General features: G+C 39.8%; 1 protein-coding gene across 3 annotated transcripts in view; it reads right to left on the reverse strand.

Moving 5' to 3' along the window:
* Positions 1–142: 142 nt before the first annotated feature.
* Positions 143–22,125, reverse strand: part of LOC144654854 (exocyst complex component 1-like) — a 30,789-nt gene continuing 8,806 nt past the window's right edge. The window contains exons 9-26 of one of the 3 annotated variants that reach the window (XR_013571007.1): positions 21,487–21,619; positions 20,410–20,519; positions 18,815–18,961; positions 17,450–17,543; positions 16,288–16,520; positions 13,666–13,761; positions 13,418–13,506; positions 13,090–13,128; positions 12,283–12,324; positions 11,506–11,586; positions 10,539–10,674; positions 9,380–9,463; positions 6,229–6,382; positions 4,995–5,015; positions 4,419–4,543; positions 3,566–3,760; positions 1,885–2,360; positions 143–1,457 (exon numbers count right to left, since the gene is read on the reverse strand). Coding sequence is in view for 2 of the 3 variants with exons in the window: in XM_078515078.1 (XP_078371204.1) it covers positions 2,208–2,360; positions 3,566–3,760; positions 4,419–4,543; positions 4,995–5,015; positions 6,229–6,382; positions 9,380–9,463; positions 10,539–10,674; positions 11,506–11,586; positions 12,283–12,324; positions 13,090–13,128; positions 13,418–13,506; positions 13,666–13,761; positions 16,288–16,520; positions 17,450–17,543; positions 18,815–18,961; positions 20,410–20,519; positions 21,487–21,619 (1,932 nt within the window). In the remaining variant the exon portion in view is untranslated. Of the gene's footprint in view, positions 2,361–3,565; positions 3,761–4,418; positions 4,544–4,994; positions 5,016–6,228; positions 6,383–9,379; positions 9,464–10,538; positions 10,675–11,505; positions 11,587–12,282; positions 12,325–13,089; positions 13,129–13,417; positions 13,507–13,665; positions 13,762–16,287; positions 16,521–17,449; positions 17,544–18,814; positions 18,962–20,409; positions 20,520–21,486; positions 21,620–22,125 lie in introns of all 3 variants that reach the window. The other 2 variants (XM_078515078.1, XM_078515079.1) reach the window with 2 other exon arrangements.

The raw sequence follows: 22,125 nt of genomic DNA on the forward strand, positions 1-22,125 counted from the left end.
CGTGCCTCCCGTACCAAGAGCAGTGTTTTTTGCTGTCCCCAGATTTCACTTGGCAAATTATTTAAGATCGATGTCGGCGGCTCCACGATAGAACGTGACGCTCAGACGGTTTCAGCCGAAACAAAGTTAGTATACTGAGAACTCTATAATATATTTTATTAACTTCATCATTTTAAACGTAAGCACAGTACGTATACTTTATATATATATATATATATCATTTTATTCTTGATACATCAACCTCAAATAAGTCTGTATGTTGTTAAAAGTTCATTCGAAAACAACAAAGATGCACTATAAATTCACCAGAGAACACAGGCTTCCCAAGCTCAAAAGTCGTCTTTTTGATGTGTTTTTGAGAGCCCTTAGGGCGGCCGACTCTACATACGTGGTGTATGCGACAGCTTGTGTATATAGAGAAATGTATGGGAAAATCACGGATTCTCTAAAATCGGGTAAATAACTATCTATTTTGAAATAAAGTTTATCTAACTCAAATGTGTCGCTTACTTGTGTCTTGTGCCGAATTTGAAGCCATTCCGACGCCATTTAGCGAATTTATTTGAAGTCGTTGTAGAGTCGGCCACCCGAAGGGCTCTCAAAAACACATCAAAAAGACGACTTTTGAGCTTGGGAAGCCTGTGCAGAGAATGACTTCTCGACGTCTACAGTAAAATCATACAACGTCATGTTAAGACGCACCTTGGACTCGTCACGCAATCTCCCCACGCTGGTGGGGAAGAAAAGATTGCGTGACGAGTGTCGTTTCAAAATTGGACCATTGGGTAATTTAAACGAAGAAAATTGATCAAGTTTTAGTGCCTGTGACCCAGCAGGCATGAGAAGTTTATCCATAACAAACAATCTCATTGAATTAACTTACAAAAGTAAAAGTAAATGAGTTATACATACAGAACTCGTCATTTGAGCTAGCCTGTTCCAGGCTCTCGGTTTGTCAGGGAAGAGGGAAAAAGCGGGCGAGCGCGGAAAAGACGAGCGCCTTCTTCCCCCCGCTCGTTCTTTCCCCGCTCGCTCGCCCCCCCCCCCCCCCCCCCGCGTTTTCGCTCATCCCCCACAAACCGAGAGCCTGGAACAGGCTACATTTGAGCAGGCAACAATTTCAACATGTGAATAGAATTTACTCTTTCATTGTGTTATAAATTATGATATATTGGTATGGTCACTTCGACTTTCAAGGCCGCTTTTTTTCTGTTTCATTCAAAGATCTAGGCTCGATTAAGAACTCTAATAAAGGCAAGACCACAACGAGAAACTAATGAAGAGTGCCGGATCTTTTGTAGACCTGGATCAGTAAGCAGAAAACGGTAAGCTGATCCCTACGGCAAGGAGGGATGAGCTTACCTAGGCTTAAGGACGGCATGATCTCAGGTTAACCTAGGCTCGATTTCCAGCCGTTTTGGAAGCCTGGTTGTCATTCTCCTCTCAAGGAACAGGGGCTCACAAAACCCGGGGGGTACCCAAAAAAGTTTTATACGGGGAGGCTCCACCCCGAGCTCTAACCCCTTACCCTTTTATATACTATTTTAACAGAAAATTGTACCCCTTTCGTATACCTTTTACTGGAAAAAGGTACCTCTTTCATATACCTGAAAGACCTGGCATAGACTTAGAACTCGACGTTTTCTTGTCATTTTTATGTAGCGCTTAATAAATCAAAAACATACAGCCATAAATTGCAACTGTTCGAAATATTTTAATTAACGGCCCTTTTAAAAGTCTAAATGATAGATTTCCATACCCTTTAGTATACCTAAACTTGTGAAGTCCCTACCCTTTTATATACCTGAAGCCTGAAAAAGGTACCCCTTTCGGGCGGAGCCTCCCCGTATAGGCCATTATAGGGAGTAGCCCCCCCAGGGTCACAAAACGACTGGAAATCGAGCTTATCAAAGATCTGGTGCTGTCATTTGCCAGTTTTTCCGACGATGGAGTGTAAATTGATTGGTTGAAGTAAAATCTATTCGCACAGCCTAAAAATTTTGTTAAGTATAATTTATAAACCAAAAAATCACATGCAAATCGCCATTTATGGTCACTCACGTTTTGAAAGTTCTCAAAATGCACTCGCAATTTTGAGAGCTTTGGAACATAATTGCACTCCCGTTCATGCGATTTCTTTATTTATTCTTGTCATCCGTCGACTTAACAGTGCGGAGATTGCATCGATACCATGGCCGTTTCTATGGTCAGTGACTTTGAGCAATGCTAGAGAAGTATGACAGAATGTCGTTAATGGTAACTTCAAGATTGATCATTGAGCCAGGATAACATCGTTGAATGAGATCCTCAAAGTGCTTGTACTGTTGAATGAATTCTTCCTGCATCGAGTGCCACACGACCTGAAATGACAAAACTCTTTAAATTTAACCTTGGTTTCCTGAAAAGAAGAGATTTTGAAACAAAACAAAAAGAGAAATTGCACATTTTCTGCATGCTCTACAAAATGTGAAGTAACCTCCGCTGTGTTGCTTCGGGTACTGCAGCATGTCGACTTGCGTTCGCTATTTTTTTTACAGGTTCTATTTTCCCCCAGAACAATTGCTGCTTGGCTTACTTAGCAAGAACATTTTACAGTGGAACCCCGATATAACGATCCTTGATATAACGATATTCCCGATATAACGATGAATATTCTATGTCCCAGCAAAAGATACAGTAAAATGTATGGGACGGAACCCCGATATAACGACCTTCGATATAACGATATTCCCGATATAACGATGAGAATTTAGCGAACCGAACGTAAAATCCTCCCGATATAACGATGTTATCAGTACACAGTCACATTTTATTTGCAAAACATCGAATTTAATGTAATAACATTACGGTAATTGAGTCATCTCTAACGTTTCTAAAAACAGCTTTGTACGATGATATACCAAAATGATACTGTGTTCTAAGCCTTCTTATCAAAATTATTATCTTTATCCTCCTCAAATATGCAGCAAAAAGTACTTGTTAGATTTACCCCGATATAACGATAATTTCGGTTATTTTATGGTCATATCGTTATATTGGGAGTTTCGATATAACGATTTTTCGATATAACGATATTATTTTACTGCTCCCTGGGCATATCGTTATATCGAGGTTTCACTGTACCTCGAATCCGTGTTTTCTTTCAAAGAAGCCAAGATATTTAGTGTCTGGTTTTTTTTTTTTTTTTTTTTTTTTAGTTAAATGATCATTTATTTTTTTATTGTTCTATTTCACCTTACTCGGATGAAGGTACAAGTGCCAAATGACAAAGACATCCCGTGTCTTAGAATAAGCTGAGCTCGCGGTATTCCAGACCGTAGTTGCTTAGTAACATGACGTTTCTTTATTGCGTGATCCTGACGTGACAACGTTCGGAGTAATCGTGAGCGCTCGCGCCATTTTCTGATTGGATGTTTAACTCGGAAAATAATCGAGAGCTTCAACGAAGATTTGCGAAAGGCACTTGTCCCCCCCCCCCCCCTACCTATACTCAGAATAAAAGCCCATGGATCGAAGTTTTCTTAAAGCGTGAAGTGATTTATTTTACGACTAGCTACCATCTCACCTGAAGTAAGTTTTCTTCCTCGCATAAATGTTTCTCGACTTTCTTGTACAATTGTTCCAATCCTTTTTTAAGTTCTTTAGCTGGATACTCTTTGATGCACTTTCTAAGTTCTTGTTTGCTGAACGCCAACTGATATCCGACTTCATCCTCCTTCACCCCAGCTGCGATACACTCCTGGACACCCTCAAAAAAGATCTGCAACGCCAAGAGGACAGTCAATAAAGGCGCGACTGACATCCCGGGGCGCGTCCACACTAACGCGTTTTTATCGATAGGTTTTTGCCAGTCACCCACACTGATATGACACGGACTCCGTTTTCAAATGTTTCCACTCTGGGCCGCGATTTCAGATATATGCGTTTCCGATTAAAAAAGATGCGCGTTTTCGATTGTAACAGTGTGGACGATAAGCGAAAACACAACGGGTGGTTGACGAATAGTTAAACTATTCTTTAAATTGAGATTTCTCTTCCTTTCTACGCGTCTCAGTTTTCTGCGAACCCTGAATTACATTTTTGCTTTTGCTAGGTTTTCATCTTAAAGATAGTGATGCCCTTCTGGAATCGGAAAGGATGACTACCATTTGAAAAATAAAAATGGATTTTTCTCAATCGCCCAGCGTTCCGGCGTTTTCCACCGTAACCAGAACCACCACCAGTGGACGCTATCTTGAATGTGGCACTTCCAATCTTGAAAAGTTCCGGTGGAATTATTCAAGTCTTGATTTCGGACTGGCGCCGGCATGCATGTCGGTGATAGTGTCCCAAGTGAAAACTCCCAAATGCACAAATCCGTAACAAGGTCTTCCCATAGGCTAGCTGTTTAAGCAACTAAATTGAATTAAAATTCTTACATTAAGTTTCTCCATGGGTCTTCCAAGCATTTCCTTAACGTACATCTTTTGGCTGTCGAGGTATTTTTTCTTCGCTTCTCTCTTCTCGTTCTCCAAGCAAACGATCTTTAGACGCGTCAAAACCCCTGGGTGGAATAACAACAAAAAAACGCATGTAGCTACGTAGAAAACCTGTATGGTGCCCGTGCTTTTGTTTTTCGTTTGCTGATTGGTCCACAAAACTCGTGCTACGTGCAGTGGTTTCTGCAGAGCGCGTGATTCGCGCGTGATTCGTCTCATGTGACATTTCCCGCGTTAGGCACTCCCTTCATGGTTTTGATGGGTTTACTTTCAATTGCTATAACAGAGGTAAAAAAGTTATACTATTTAAGGATCCAAATCAAAGCGCGATTTCATGTACAGTTAGTAAATGCTATGCAGGTGCGAGTAAAGTTTGTTGTTGAAACCTCGATTCCGGGTTATTTCCATGTTGAAACTCGGCAAAGATGCCACATTGGCCTTGAACGGCAAAAAGTAATCAAGTAAGAAAAAAAAAACCTGGTTGACCTCAAGAAAATAAATTCAGTCAATACTTACTGAACAAATGATGATAGTTTTCTGTGGAAAACGATAAAAAAGAAAGATTAGTCACAATACAATACAATACAATACAATAGTCGTTTAATGTGTCATACACTTAGCAATAAGGTGTGACATTGCAGAAATGTCACACCAGCTAGTTTACAGGTATTCCACCTAAATTAGTTAAGAAAAAAATAAAAATAATGATAAGTGAATAAATAAATAAAATTATATAAGTCAGGACGATGAGATAAAATCTAAAGTAATTATTATATATACAATATGCTGTACAATAAATGAGTCGATACTACTAAAATTAGGTTAAAAGGCCCGAAAGGTCAATTTTCATTATACTATTTTTAAAGGCCTTAAGAGATCTGTTGGTTCTGTACGAATCTGGAAGTAAGTTCCACAGCTTTGGCGCTAGGCAACGCCACGATTTGAGGCCGTAGGTGGTGGTGTTGACCCTTGGCTGTTTCAGGATGTCGGTTCCTCTCAGATCGTATCTGACGTCTCTAAAATCCAATAACTTTTTAATGCTCTTGGGAGCGTGATCGTTATTAATTGCTTTAAAAACCGTACAAACTAGATGTACACAAGATGTATACTTGATATTACAGTTGAATCCCAGTAACTCGAACCTTCAAAAGAAATCGAAAAAGGTTCGAAATATCTGGAGTTCGAGTTATCGAGGGTAAAATTAGTGAGAAAACAAGCTGGAGGGGAATCGGAAATGGTTCGAGTTATTGCGGGTTCGATTTATCGAGATTCGACTGTATAATTAAAGGGACATGGTCAGCGTTCTTACCGCGCTGACCTGGACACTAGTTTTCACGTTTTGAAAAAAGTCCACGGTAGACTTTTTTCAAAACGAACCTTCAGAAATCTGCTTCAATCTTCTCAGTGTTTCACTAAATGGGAAAATTTAGAAAAAAACACACTGGAAGATTGAAGCAGATTTCTGAAGGTTCTCTGCGCATTTTTTTGATTTCGGGTTAAGGTGGACTTTTTTCAAAACGTGAAAACTAGTGTCCAGGTCAGCGCGGTCTGAACGCTGACCATGTCCCTTTAAACACTAGAACCTTCAGGAAGAAGAAATACATAGATTGTACACCGCCCAAAAATAGCATAGCTAGCGCGATTTTTAAAGCGGAGCAGTCACAACAACAACTTATCAACACAAATGCCATCCCAGGACAGAACAAGACAAGAAAAGCCAACCCTCTCTAGTATTCTCCAACAGACTTACCCATCATGACTACTGCCCGAGGAGTCTTTTGATGTTCTTCAGCCATTCGCTCCACATTATCAAACAGAGCTCGAATAAGATGATGATAAGCCTTGTCGAGATCATTGCGGCGATCTGAGTTCTTGAACACACTTTCTGAAATGCCTGCAAATTCCTAGAAGATAAGGAAATTATTCGACGAGTTGTAAGTGTTAAATCCGCGAGGAACACAGATTAAAAGAGGCTATATAGAGCCAAAAGGGTGTGAGTTTACTAAAGGATGGTTCTCATAGGATCGCCCCGATCGTTTCTATCGCATCGATCGTTTGCAAATACTAAGGATTGGTTCTCATATGATCGCCCCCATCGTTCCTATCGCCTCTGTCGCTTCAAAAAAATTGCTTGCGATCGGGGCGATTATATGAAAACATTACAGAGACGATCGCTAACCTCTGCGACGATCGAGACGATCGCAATCGCTTCGATCGCCCGTGTTCTATCCAGGCGATCGGTCGCTGACCGCGGCGATCGCGAACGATTATATGAGAACTACTTTCGCAGAGAGAGACGATCGAAGCGATTCAAACTGTCCCATGGTGCATCAGTGTTACCCAGAACTACGTTTCCGTTTGGCATCCCTTTTGCTTCTTCGCCGTTAAACGGCCATAACTTCAAGATAGGAGGCCACGAGGTTTGCCTTTGCATCGAAGGCTGCCATAAGCGATGTCGGAGTTTTGAAAAAACACACGTGCTCGATCGGAATAAAATCGAATATTCATATGCAGGAACAAAGAAAAGATCATAAATTATTATCTTGTTTGATTAATCCTATTTTGCATACCGTATTTACTCGATTAAGCGCCGCCCTCGAATAAGCGCCGCATATAGGACAAAAAAGTTAATAAGCGCCGCTTATTCCAGAAATTCCGTTTAACGAAAGAGAGCACAACAAAGCAACGCTAAAACAAACTTGGACATTTCTTTTCATCAAAAGCGATGTTTGCAGTTCAAAGTAATTGTTTTACCGCTCGCCCATTAGTTTTCTATCCAACATTCTTACAATACGTTGTTCTGTAAATGTTGCGAAGGCCGCGAACTTTTCTAGGACAGCTAGCGCCACTTCTCTCTTGAGCAAGAGAGACGAATACTGACAATCAAAAGAGGCTATTTTCAATAACTGTAAAATATTAAATTTTTTGTGGGTCCAAATTTTAAATAAGCGCTGCCCTCGAATAAGCGCCGCACTTGAGGCGCGAAAAATTTAATAAGCGCCGCGGCGCTTATTCGAGTTAATACGGTATACCAGACGATCGGGGCGATCATGTGAGAACCCCCTGATTGCTTCCAATCGCTTCGATCGCCTACGATCGTCTCAGTATTTGCAAACGATCGATGCGATAGAAACGATCGGGGGAAGGCTGGTTCTCATATGATCGCCCCGATCGTCTCTGTCGCTTCTGTCGTTTGCAAATTCTAAGGCGATCGTAGGCGATCGAAACGATTTTGAGCGATCGGGGGTTCTCGTATGATCGTCCCGATCGCCTGGTATTAGCGAAGACCTACGAAAAACAATCATTATAGCCTTAGATCCAACACAATGACAGCCTTCAATGAAAGAACAAAACTCGTGGCCTCCTATCTCTCCAGATATTACAGTTTTACGGCGAAGAAGGGAAAGAAAAGTAAGAACGATAGAACACGGATGATCCAAGCCATCGTGATCGCCCCAATCGCCGCAGACGTTAGTGATCGTCTGTGTTTCCGTCTGTGTTACGGCCACCTCGCCACCAGGGAGACTCGCCACTAACCAACTCGCCACCAAGCAAAGACGCCTCGCCACCAAGCCGAAGACGCCTCGCCACCAAGCCGAAGACGCCTCGCCACCAAAGATTGACTAAGAAATAAATTAAGTAAAGAAGTCGAAGTGAACTAGCTGTTTTAGTGACGATTATATAAGTTAAGCATCTGATGGCCGATCGAGGAGAATTGAAACTTCGAACGAACGCAATTTCAAAACTAGTCGAGGGAACTGAGCTATCTACGACGAAACTTACTTTCGTAATTCGACAAACGTGAATTAGTCGTAGATAGTTGGCTCTTCTAGGGCTAGCCGTCCTCTAATTTAAACGACTCATAAGTAAAGAGGTAGGACAGTTAACTTCAGTTTTCTAGTGAGAAGAACTTCGAGTCAACGGAAACTTGAATTGTTTTGAAGTCGCTAGAACGGTAGTTTATCATTGGCAAGCTTTAAAACTAAACAACCAATTTTCCTTCACTTATTTACCTTCGAGTCTATTGAGATAATAGTTACTATAACAGCTAATTCTCCATGATCAATACTCGACCAATTTAGTTTCATTTTAGTATCGAAATCGTTGTTGGTGGCGAGGCGTCTTCGGCTTGGTGGCGAGGCGTCTTTGCTTGGTGGCGAGTTGGTTAGTGGCGAGTCTCCCTGGTGGCGAGGTGACTAGATTCCGTCTGTGTAATGTTCTCATATAATCGCCCCGATCACAAAAAAAAAACTTTTTGAAGTGACAGAGGCGATAGAAACAATCGGGCGATTATACAGAACTTACCCGCTTATAGGAACCCATTTTTTTCAAATTTAGCCTAAACGGGTTCTTATGTAAATGGTGCTTAATGGAATTTTAGGCTACGCAGGTTCTTAAATAGGTTCTTATTTAATGAGAAATATATTATACTCCTGTGAATGGTAGAAAGGTGGCATGTATATTAATTTAATGCCAAAACAGGCCTGGCCTTTAGACAGTACAGTATGTGGCCATGACCCATTTTAGTAGATATTTTAATTCTCAGTATCAGGCTAAAAGTTGATTTAATGATATATATCTAATGAAATATATACATACATGAAGATTTCTTTAGGTTAATTTCTATAAGAACCTGTTTCAAATTTTAGGCTAAATAGGTTCTTATGTAAATGGGGTCTAAATTGATATTTTTAGGCTAACAGGTTCTTAAATTGCAGGTTCTTATAAGCGGGTAAGTACTGTATGAGAACCAGCCTTGAAAAAGAAGGAACAAGCGAGTGGCAGAGTGCAAAGCGTTGAGCGCATCAGTGCTTTTAATTGACATGTCTGAGTACGTGCATTGTCACGTGATTAAATTGTACAGCCATCACAAAACATTAAAATGTCATGTTACAACTTACAGCGAACTTGGACACAAAAGGCAAAACTCCACATTTCTTCGTCTTCTGGATCTTCATTTCCTCAATTTGCTTCTTAAGGTTCGACTGTGAAATAGATCATAATAAAATTGTTTGAGACGAAAAAATTGTAACTATGTCAGAACGAATAGAGAGGTGCTGTCGACTGGATGAAGTCGTACAAGAGATCCAGACAGAGGGAATTCAACCCAAAAGTTATTTAGGGCGCGTTTTTCCACCCACAATTCTGGAATAAGAATGGTTGGTACAGAATGCTAGAAATAATTTAGATTGCTGCATTAAAGGGACTATGTCACCGGGATTTTGCAGATTTTTGGTCAAAACTGTTCTGAAATAAGTGGTAGGCAATTAAACCCTAAATAAACCTTATCTTTGAACATCTAAAGGAATATATAACCTTAATTTGCGGATAGAAATCAAGCTGCGGCTATAAATATCGATATTTCGAAGACGCGCGGAAATAATTTGAAATTGTTTTCCTAACGTTTTGAAATTGCAATCCGTTTCCATCCGAGCCGTCCACAGCCAGAGATGCTCGTTAACAGTTTGACTATCATTTTTAGATTTCCTGTGACAGAAATATAAATTTTGGCGGTTCAAAAATCAGTTAAAATCTGTGACATAGTCCCTTTAAAAAAACACCCATGTAGTCGAGATGATATGCGCAGTCCTGACACGAGTAAACATTGCGTAGCAAATATGGCCGCCGACGAAGAGGCTTCCATTGCAGCCATTATTGCAGCAATTTTTCTACTTAATAAAGAGGAGGAAGAAAATATGGAGACTGTAATAGATTTGCCGAATTTTCTGGTACAGTGGAACCCCGATATAACGATATGCCAAGGGGGCAGTAAAATTATATCGTTATATCGAGGAATCGTTATATCGGGGTTCTGTCCCATACATTTTACTTTTGCCGGGACATATCATATTCATCGTTATATCGGGAATATCGTTATATCGAAGATCGTTATATCGGGGTTCCACTGTAGTGCTTTTTACACAGAGAAGACACATCTGTCCATTCCCGAATAGGACTGCGGAATAGAATAACGCGCGCATTTCACATTTTGGCCATTAATCTCATTCGAAAATTGTTAATAAAAAAACGCGCCCTTAGTTAAGCCCTTTATAATCTTACTATAAACTTGTCAAAGAGCCTCTTCACAGAGATGAGGCAGTTTCCAAGCTGCTGACTGAGGTACGAAACAGGGGAGCCGGACAGTTGAGTTGTAATCACAAAATGGCCGATCTTCACCAGCATATACATCGTATTACTGCAACACAATGAAAAAAATAGATGGTTTAAATACAAATTAATTCATTGCGTCATAGTGCCTTCCTACAATTTTTCCTCGTGTACAATTATTGTGAGAGGTAAATTGTCATCTATTCTAACCGCGATTTTCCCCCCATCGGCCCAAGTGGCGCGGTAAAAGCAACAAAGTATTCCTTTCTGGAGGTCTAAGCGGCAATTCACACCGGGTGAAATGTGTCTTTACCTCCCGTGGTTTACGTTCCTTACCATTCCTTATTGAGTTCCGGTCACCATGTAAAATAAGATCCGAGGAGTTTTTTTTTTTTAATTTCTCATGCAGAAGAAACGAGATAAAGAACATCTAAGAATCGAAATACAGCTTTACCAGAATGAAAAGAATATACCAAACAAACCTGTTAAACTGCTTTTGAAGTGATTTTTCCTTAATAGTATGTGAAAGCTAAGCGAAAGATGAAGGAACAGCGCCCCAAGAGGAAAGCCTATTTTAGCACCATCATTTCTTTCAGGTTTACAAGAAAACGCAGTACATCCTTGCCACTCGCTAAAGATTTGATAACTTTCTGACATTTTTTCCCCAAATCTTTCGGTTGGCTTTCTAAACATTTCAACCAATCAAACAACTGCACGTGTACTGTAATTAAATGGCACGTGAATACTCTGACATCTCCGCTTCCCATACATCCCTGACTTTTGATTGGCTAAGAGTACACGAGAAAACCAACATAAAGATGTCAAAAAGCTGATCGAGTGCCAGCGGTGGGACGCATTTCACTGAATGCTTCATGTACATACAAAGTTTGTATCTGTAGTTAAAAAAAAGTGCACGTACAAGTTATCAAGTCGATCAGCAAAGTGGATGTAGCTGTGCAACTCGGTCTCCAGCACGCTAAACAATCCCTGCATGACTTTTCTACAAAAAAGAAAAGAAAAAAAAAGAAAAAAACCGAGAGAGCGGCGTGAAATTTCTTCCAAAACGAAGACAGTGAATTTTAAAAGAGCTCTTTCACAGTCTAATCAGTTGTTTTGTCATTAGCCAGACGAAAGAAAGACACATCAAATTTGACGAAAGTTATTATTTCCTTGGACTAGGAGAGGAGACACGAAGCCGAATTATCAGACTTTCGGTTGAGTGGAAACTGGATACTAGAAAGGTGGGATGCGCAGGGTGTGATGGGTAGCGATTTTTCATTTTTTGTGGCTTTTGGTGTATTTTTCAGGAGGATGAACTGTGAAAGAGCTTGATATTTGACCCCACATAAATTGCCATTAAAGTGCTTAGTAGTGCGTGGTGCAAGAGCGTGCAGTTTACACTAAACATAGTTATACGAGTGTTTATTTTATTGTGCAGTTTAACTTTTTTTAAGTTTATTAATCCCTTTAAATTTACCTTCACTTAACAGATCCTATCAATCTTTTTTATTTTAACTTCCTTTCATAGACTTAGGCTACGTGAACTTTTTCAACAATAGCAAATTCGATTTAACATTGTTCAGAATTAAGTTTACATAATTTTATGCTTAAAAATGTAGGTGAAAGCATTGTTTAGAACTTAGTTTACGTTTAACTTAAGCTGCAGTGCGGTGGTTTAATGCAGTACTCAACATACTTCATATCTTCTCGGTTTTTAGTGATCCGCTGTTTTCGTTTTCTGGAGGAATAACAGTTACATGACACGTTAACCTAAATTTTCTTATTCAAAACGCTTTCATCCACAAACGTGCACAAGTTGAAAACTGAAAACAAAAGAAACACATTTTGACGGAAACATAATACAAAACAAACAGGTTTGGTGTTTTCTACTTTAAACAACAACTATTGAGAGGTTTATTCGATTATCAGGTCATTGAGCGATTTTCACTTGAGCTCGAAAGTAAATCGCGTTTGCTTTGGTTTGCATCGCTACGCTTAGTGATTGGTTAAAAAACTGGCGCCACTTTCTCGACTAATCAGCAGTAAAACTAAAACCAATCGTGAGTCGCTGACACACGTTTTCCCGCGCTTTGTGCCGGCTACATGTATTTGCCTCGAGTTTTGATTGGTTCACTGGTTTGTCTGCGTTCTTTGTGATTGGCCAGAGTGATTCCTTTGGTTTTGGTTTCATGACCTCTAATTGAAAATCGCTCTATCGAACATCGCATGCAAAAATGACTTAGTTAATATCGGGGCAGATAACCGCAATCAGGTTAACGAAATTGCTAGAACGCTGGATGCTAGACAGTCCAAACACATGAATGGGTGAAACTAATTAAGAAACTTTAAGTAACCTCAAGTAACCCTTCCTGAAAAAGAAAGTACAATCTACAGGGTATTAGAGGCTTCAAGATAAGTTCAACAAACAAGTCACGTGAACAATTATTTCTTGTCGATCTCGTACACGAAGATATTCTATGCAGTACTACACAACGTTGGTTACCTGACTTCTTCGTTCAGTGGCGTTCTATCTTTCACATCCCTAAAACAAAAAGAACATCGCAGTAGTTGAAAACAAAGATAACAAATTTATGAGTGAAATGTTTGGATACTTTGCAGTGGAACGTTGCCGCTTGAATAAACTTCTTAACACAATTTGTTTTTTGCTTGTTACTCTCCCAAACTTCACCACGAACAATTTCCGAAATATTCAATCTGTTTATTTATGACTTCGCCATCTCCTCGACTGGCTTGATTTTCGATTGATGTAAATAACAATAGAAAAAACTTATTGAAATCTACACGGAGTGATAACCGAGTGAAAAACTTACGTGTGGTCTGTTGATTTTGGTGATGACGACTTGCTAGACATGGCGCCATCAGACGAGTCCATACTTAACGAGCTTGGTGAATCTACGGGCTAAAAAAAGAAAAGAAAAAACATGAAGTGAAGACAAAGAGGAACGAAGGATAATGAGACTACACAAATTAAAAAAAAACTGCATAGAAAAGCAAAACGTAAACGATAAAATAATCGAGCATGAATTAAAGCAGCTTATTCTTCATAATCTGCACGCACCTCAGGTTCATCCAAAGAAAAATCGAAAAACTTTTGCACAAACTCTTGTTCAGCCGTACACACTGGCTCCAGCTCCAACAACAGAATATCAAACACCTAATAAGAAAAAAATATGTCAGTAACTAATCTGAGGCGAATGTAACAGATGAAAGCTTTTCAAACCAAAAACGCATCTGTTTGCTGGATCAAGAATAAACAGACAAGCCCTGATTATTCAAAGTGATTGTTAAAGGGACTGTGTCACGGCTGAGTTAAGTTTTTTTTTTAAGTTTGGTGAAATACTCCCAGTAAACCTTACTGTTTGCAAAGAAGTTACTTCTGTGGATCAAAATGACAAAACCATAGCTTCATTGCAACCAAATGTGTCTCCCAGGCGTTATAATTTAAAGTTACAAGCAAACGAAATTAACTTTGAAAACTGTTCAGCCCAACAGTATTTCAAAAACCCATATCGCAATCCGTTTCAATCTTCTTCATTTTTGACCATCCGTACCTTCTTTTGTATTTGCTTTGTTTTTGAAATATTCCTTCACTGTTTTAAGAGGTTATTTTTATATTTGACCGAGGTTGATGGCCATTTTTAATGCCAAATATTGGCTAAAATCCGTAAAATAACCGCCGTAGCGAATTTGGAAAAGCTGACATTCGAAACGTCAGCTTTTCTAAATCCGCTACAGCGGTTAACGTACCTTTATCAAGGTATGATAGTCCGGCGGCTTAGCTCCTGAATTGTGCGATTTTTGATACAAGCACCAAACTTTGCAGGATTACAAGCATTCGCATACTTATCAATTCTTGATATAGTGCCAACGCCAATTTCCTATTTTCAGCTAGTAAACAGCAACGAAATTTTCAGCCGAGAGGCCCCCCTGTCCCTTCCCCACAAAGTATTTCTTCTTGTACTTTTGTAAACCTTTAATTGCTGATTTTTATTCATAAATACAAATATGAATGCTTTTAATTAGGCTTATAATTGTTATTTTTTGCCATCGGTTTGATACCAATAATTTAATAGGAAAATATTGCATGGGAAAAGTTTTTTCGTTCCCCGCCCTCTGCTCCCTCGCTTCTTTCGTTTTGCGCTAGGGTCTAGGTCTCGCGATCGGTAAACCGTTCGCTAACAGAAGAAAAATAGGAAAATATAGGGCTGTAAACAGTCTAAATTACAGCATTTCATTCTAAATTTTGTACGTGCGACTTGGTATCACTACCTGGCATAATAGTATTTGTCTATAAACCAGGACAAACAAATATTTCACGAAATTTCATTGATTTTAACCCTACCCAGACCGGGAGGGGCGGAAAGTGCCCGCGCTGACTTCGAACGCTTATAACTTTTTCAAGATTCAACCAAACGCTACCAAACTTTGCGAGTTTATCTAAAATTTATCTGGAAATAACTTGGTAGGGTAAGTTGTTGTGTCAGGAACTTGATGTCACCATGGCGACGGCATTTTGACAGGCATGTTTTCCCAATTTTGTAATTTTCGTGTTTCTATTAATGTAAAATAATTTTAATGCAATTATTTTCATACTTTTACGGTTTTTAAGCACAGTGTTATTGATTTTGAGTACTTTGCAGTAATTTTGGGCGGTTTTATGACGTTTTGGAAAAAATTCGAAATCCAAGATGGCGGATCCAAGATGGCGACTGTTTTGACATTATGATGTAATTGTCACGTCATGTGACGTCATCTTGCCACGTGACGTATACCAAAAGATAGGTGTTTGGACATACTATATATTCCTTAAGTTTCATTGTGATTGCTTAAATATTCTGGAAGTTACGTAGGTCTGAAAAGATCCAAAAAAGCCCGGCCTGAACATGGTTAATAAATTAAGGTTTCCATGGAAACCGGTGTTTTTCGGGCTTGGCACTATATCTGAAAAAAATTCTGTTGGTGACCACTTTCATTCTGCCAAGTTTCATGCTTGTATCAAAAAGTGCATAATTCAACTAAAATTTCGAGCTTAGCCGCCGGACTATGAAGGCAGCGTGGCCGAGTGATTTAGGGCGATGGTATTGTAACCCGGAGGTCCTGGGTTCAAGCCCTCCGCCCTGCCACTAGCTGGATTTGTTCTTGGTCGTCCCGAGTTCAAATCATCGGTCATGCTTTGTATATAGCCAGCTGGTTTGCCTCCTGCCAGTTTGGATTTTTAACCACGATATATTAATTTAAAATTTGTGTTTCTTCTGTTTCAGTGGCATGCATGGAAACTTGCTATCTCGAAGCATGACCACTACAACTTTAACATTTGTTTTAAGCCCTAATTCTTTTTCTAACATAGCTGGCAGGGCCGCGCAATCCAGTATACGTAAGCGTGCACCACACTGCATAGTCCAATATTGCAGGCTGATAGCGTGAGCAAATCACTTTGCCAGAAAATGTTTCCTCTCGCAGAGTGGCCCGAGTTAGAGATGATTCATGTTTTTAACTGTGCACTTTCGAGTTTATATGGTGCACTTGGGAAGTTTGGAGAGCACTCAAAGCTACTCAAGAAGCTAGAGCTGCACTCGGCTATCGCTTGCAGCAACGCTTCTTTCGTGCTCTCCAAATTCCCGGGTGAACCATAACTCGATAGTGCTCGCCAAAGCATGAACCAATTGTTAACTAAAGAAACCTTTTCGAATTTTCCTCTGCCCTCCTGTAGCTGATCAGAAGAGTCTATTGAACTCAAGGAGCCTGATCTTGACCTCGTGTCTGACCCAATGGAATCAGTGTCCTTTCTCTCGGGCTCTGCTTTCCCTTTTTTGAATGAGCCGGTCTTTACACGGCGGCTGGGATGAGGGCTCGCTTTCGGGTCATCCCGGTTGACAGCAGATGAAGAGCCTGTCATCTTAAAGGCACTGTAAGCTGAAAAAATCCCACAAAATATTGTTTAGAATCGGATAAAACAGAAAAAACTGACCTGACTCGCACCTTGATTGGCTATTGAAGAGAAGTATTTAGCGTGGAATTGCCACGTAAGAGCAAGGCATTTGCGCGATAAAGCAATGCATTGTTTGGCCGGGGTTTACTCTGTAAATGGTGAAAAGAAACCATAGCCATGGCCAGTTTAAGCAAGCATTCAGAGTCACATCATTCTGCAACAAATGTCTTGCAACTTATTCAGAAGGAGTACACTTTCATGAATGGCAAAAAAAGACTTTCTTTTTCTTTTTCTTTTTTCGAATTCTCTACTTCAAATTAATTTTGAAATAGGTTTCTGGCGTACAAACCAAGAGTTTTACAGTAACGCGGTTCGAGAAAAAGTCACTATCGGCAGATTTCTCGGACGAATCTCAAAGCGATTCAAACCGTTAGAGCAGTTTTCAATTGAGTGTCGTAAAACCAAAACCAAAGTAATAACTCTGGCCAATCACAAAGGACACAGACAATCCAGTGAACCAATCAAAACTCCAAGCAAATACATGTAGTTGGCACGAAGCGCGGGAAAACGTGCGCGAGCGAGTCACAATTGGTTTTGGTTTTACTCCTGATTGGCTGAGAAAGTGGCGTGAAATTTTTAAACCAATTACTAAGCGTAGTGAACGCAAAACCAAAGCAAACGCGAATTACTTTCGACACTCAAGTGAAAACCGCTCTATTGTTGGATTAACTTATATCCTGGATTGTTTTTGAGCTTTTCAAACTGAAATCAAACTCAGTGAGCTGTATTGTTAACAACAAAAGCTAACAAAAACATGCAAAGTGACATTTGCAGGTGTGAGGTAAGTTACTGAAAAAAAAAACTGCATGTACTGACATGTACTATGAAGTCTTAAACATGAAGTATCACTTACAGCGCACTCCTTTCGTCAGTGCCCTCTGTTTTGCAGCCTCAAAGAAGTCCCTCAGCTCTTTTTCATACACTTTGCTCAGTGATTGAGTGTAGGCCTAACAACAAACGTAGAATTAGCAGACGGTATTGGCGTTAGGTTTTTTAAAAGAGCCGGACCCTTGTTTCGAAATTCGAACCCTTGTTTCGAAATTCGTCGGGCCCTCCGACCTGCGAGTGATTATGAGAGCACCAGATTCACTTATATAAGAATGGAGGTCTGGTAAAACGATATGATCAATTTTGGATATCCGTCAAGTGGAATCCTCCGTCGTATTTAGGACTACGTGGCGATTTCGTTTGGCTTTACATCATCATCATCATCAACTTTATTATTGTGTTTTACATCTTCGAGCTGGCAAGTCTATTATTATTATGATTATTATTTATTTATTTTTTACTAACCGGGGACACTTAATTTAATGGATTGATTAGTGTGTTACCCGCAGGGTACATGCAAGTGCTTAAGACATTTTTTTTTTTTTTTTTTTGTGATGTTCAGATTTTCCTGTGCTTATATACAGTGGAACCTCGATTTAACGAAAACCTCTATATAACAAAGTCCACGGTTTAACGAGCGATATTCTTCAGCCTTCTAAAGTTACACTAAAATGTATGGAACAGGACCTCGATATAACGAACCTCGATATAATGAACCTCGATATAACGAAATCCTCGTTATAACGAACACAATCCAGAAGCCTAAACGTAAAATGCCTCGATATAACGAAAAAATGTCAACCTGAACACGCGACAAAAGATAAATGCAGAACAAACTAAAAAAAAACTATAAATTTTATTTTCTGAAATTGATAATATCTGGAAATGCTGGGTACGTGGTGCAACGTAACAGCGTTAACAACTGGTTAACTATACCTCGATATAACGAACATTTTGGTTGATTTTCCGCAAATTCGTTATATCGAGTTAAGTCTGTTTTTTTTTTTTTTTCGAAATAACAAACCCTCGATGCAACGAACAAATTTCATCCTTCCCTTGGCACTTCGTTAAATCGAGGTTCCACTGTAGTTATCATAGAGGATCATAATTCCTTTCTACAGAGGACGTCAGAGCGCTCAACGTCTGTGCATTCAGAACATTTGTATGCGCTTATACGCACGGTTTGTGCGTAAACATGATCCCTGATCGGTAATAGTATTTTCCTGCGTTTGACTGTGGAATTAGCAGGAAAATATGCTCTCGTCGGTATCTAATGTTTGATTAGGCATGTGCGCTGGTATGTGGGTAATTAGCCGGAGTATTTATATTCGGGTGTGTTTTGTGTTTGGTCAAACTGAGATTTAGAGGAGAGGTGTAATTATATAAGCACCTGGCAGAGCTCAAGAAAAACCGTCTGGTCAACTTCTTTAAGCCACTTCATAAGATCTGAGAATGGAGCGAGGTCATTGTGACAGGACAGATGCTTAGGAATACACAGTTCACTAGAGTGCTGTACAACGGTCTCCACTTCTGTACCCTGTAAGGAAAATAACAAATGTTACTTCCTGAAAATACCATAATTGTAGCTTTTTGGGAAATAAGTGCCTATTTTAATTTGGTCGGGCTGCATGACTAGCAATTTCAATGAGAACAGTCGCTAACATAAAGGATCCTGGCTTATGACCATAACAAACAAATGGGCTATTGCATAAAATTTTTGCTCCCAACCTGTTGAGGAACAATGGAATTCTTCGGGGGTAAGGGCAAAAATCCGTGGATTTCCTTAGGGGTAAGACAAAAATATAAGGGATTTCTTCAGGGGGAATGGGTGAAAAGTTATGGAATTCTTAGGAGTAAGAACGTGTTTCTAATGGAATTCGTGAGGGTTTAGCACATTTTCAAAGAATTTCATTGGGGTATAAGGCATTTAAGACGTTTTTAACGGCTTTCTTTGGGGGTAAGAATGAAAGGCCTGAAAAGACCTGTCCTCAACAGGGGGGGTGCGGATATTAAATGCAATAGCCCAATCAAGGCTTTTCCATCAATCCAATGATTTTTTGGCGATTAGACTGTTCACCGTCCCCTATTTTTTCCCGTGAAGTCGTAGAGATTGATCGTTCAGTCCGACGGGCCGCCATCTTGGTTCACACGAACGCAAGCGAAAACTGGGGAGAGTGCAAAAAACCCCGTGGGTAGGGTGGTGGGATGTTTATAGATATCTACAACTTCACGGAAAAATAGGGGACTGTGAACAGTCTATTTGGCGATATTTTGAGCGGTTTTACCGTCCTTCTTCAAGACTTGTTTGACTGTTTTTTTCTTTTTTTTTTTTGGTCGAAACATCGCCGAAGAATTATATGGCCTCAGAAAATTCAAATATTAATTTAAAGTAAAAAAAAAATGCATATAGATATGTGAAGGAAAAGTTCCAGAATACTGTGGAATACCGTTGAATTCCGGTTATAAGCCCTGGGCTTATACAACTTCGTAAGGGGTTTTGGGTGGGCTTATAAACGGAGGGGCTTATATCTGGGAGGGCTTATAAGCGGAATGAAAAAAACGTTTCGAAAAGAGCCACGGGAGTGTTGATCGAAATACGTTTTTAAGTTAAAAAAGGAACATTAAAGAAACATTTAGCCCTATTCAGTACTATCATCCGGTAGAGGGGGGCTTATATCCGGGGGGGCTTATAATCGGATGTATTTTTTTGTTTCCAAGTAGATGGGCCTATAACCGGGAGGGCTTGTAGGCGGGGGGGGGGGGGGGGGGCTTATAACCGGAATTTTACGGCAACTCAGTTTCCACATTTCAATCTTGCTCTTGAACTAAGTTAATTTGTTAAAATTTGAAGATTTGTTTTTGTATTTATTATTAATTTTGATTTGCCTGCATGTCAAGGTTACAACGAGTCCCAAGGAGTAGAGGGAGGAAGACTAACCATAAAAACTGTCGTTAAAAGCAGAAAGGCAGAGAGATTAAACTTACATGACGTTGAAAGATGTCGATAAGATGGAACTTAAGACGCTGAGCAAATTCACTGCTTAGCTGCCAAAACTTTTCTCTTTGTTCCTTGACAGATCTCATCTCAGTTAAACCTTAAAAATGAAATATGAGCAGTCAAACATTTTTATCTCGTAAATAAATTTCAATAATAGGCCAGCTTACTCAAAAATTATGAGGTTAGCCAAATTGAGTCAATAGGAGTAACATGCATTACCGTCTTAAAAATTAACCTGTTTGCCTGCTCAAGTTTGGAGCCTCGCGCAAGGAGAGCAAAGGCACAAGGAAACTAGAGCAAGAGCAGCAAAAAAACCCAGTCTTTTCTCACTTTTCCTGGCCTGTTTTCACGGCTTCACCGCTTGAGTATGAGGCCCTACACATGAGACAAGTTACCTAATGTGCCTTAGCTTCAAAATTTGAGGCTTTCTAAACCATTTATTGTTCTTTTTCTGGACAAATGAGTTGCAGCATGGACTTAAAGAAAAAATGTTTTTAATTCACTCTACATACTTTTTTCAGTCTTTCCCTTGATTTTCTTATCTAAAAAGCCAATCATAAACTTTTTGTGTTTTGACAAAATATTTCCAGACTCTCTATGAACTTGTTGGTGGTAATTTACCTAGTTCTTAGGCCTCTTTTTTTATCATGGTTAACCTGTTTAGGCATAGGGTCACGTGGTCCGAGCGATAGAGTGAACCTTTTCCCGGCCGTTTGTCAGGTTACGTCACTGAAATGAGTAGCGACGTCAACAATACCGTTAAGGCCTCAGAAAAAAGCCGTACAGGAACTAGGCAAGGCAGTAATTTAATAACTGTTAATGTTCCAAAATGACGCTAATTGGCGGTATAAAACTGCTCCGACGTTTTGGCAATACTGCCTTCTTCAGGGTGGCACGGAGAAATAATGGTTATTTGTTTGTGCCACCCTGAAGAATAAGGCAGAATTGGCAAAACATCGGAGCAGTTTTATACCGCCATTTAGTGTCATTTTGGAACATTAACAATTATTTCTAGCATAAAAGACACTACGCAGTTTTCAACTATTGTAAAGGCAGTAATTTACCTGGGCTGACGTCAGCTTGCAGAGCATGTAGCACAGCAAATGCGGCATGTGTGCATTCTTTTAGTCCCATTCCTTTTGAAAGGTCAGCCTCTTGAAGTGCAACAATGTTACGTTCAGGAACATCCAGAAAGTGCTGCAGGATAGTGTAGAAGTATTTTGTTAGAAGTAGAAAGCAAATAAGTTGAACTTAGGAACGGACCGTTATTTTTTGAGAGGGGGGGATTGGCAATTACCTAAAAGAAAACCTGCACATGAAAAAAACGGCTGAAAAAAAAAATCATACAAGGGAAGCCATGGGAAGAAAAAATTAAGCAAGTGCATTATTGTTATTCTTGACACTGAAAAATAATAAAAAAAATCTTGCACAAGCTCACAGGCCAAGAAAAAAATCTTGCACAACCTGAAGCTGAAAAACAAAATATCTTGCCCAGAAAAATCTTAAATTCCAGTCTGCTCACTCTCAAAGTTTGCTTGCCCAGGACAGTTGCATACTTGTCTGAGTTTACTTTTCAGTGTAATGGAGTTGGCTGATGAGTTGCCTGGGCCTTTGCCCAACTCCAAAAGGGCTTAACTGCATAATACTCCTGCCAATCCGAAGCTATACTGAAAACAGTGGCTACATATTTTCAAACTGTAGCT

The sequence above is a fragment of the Oculina patagonica genome, chromosome 5 (genome assembly GCF_052425735.1).
Source record: "Oculina patagonica isolate OP01 chromosome 5, crgOcupat, whole genome shotgun sequence".
NCBI classification, from domain to species: domain Eukaryota; kingdom Metazoa; phylum Cnidaria; class Anthozoa; order Scleractinia; family Oculinidae; genus Oculina; species Oculina patagonica.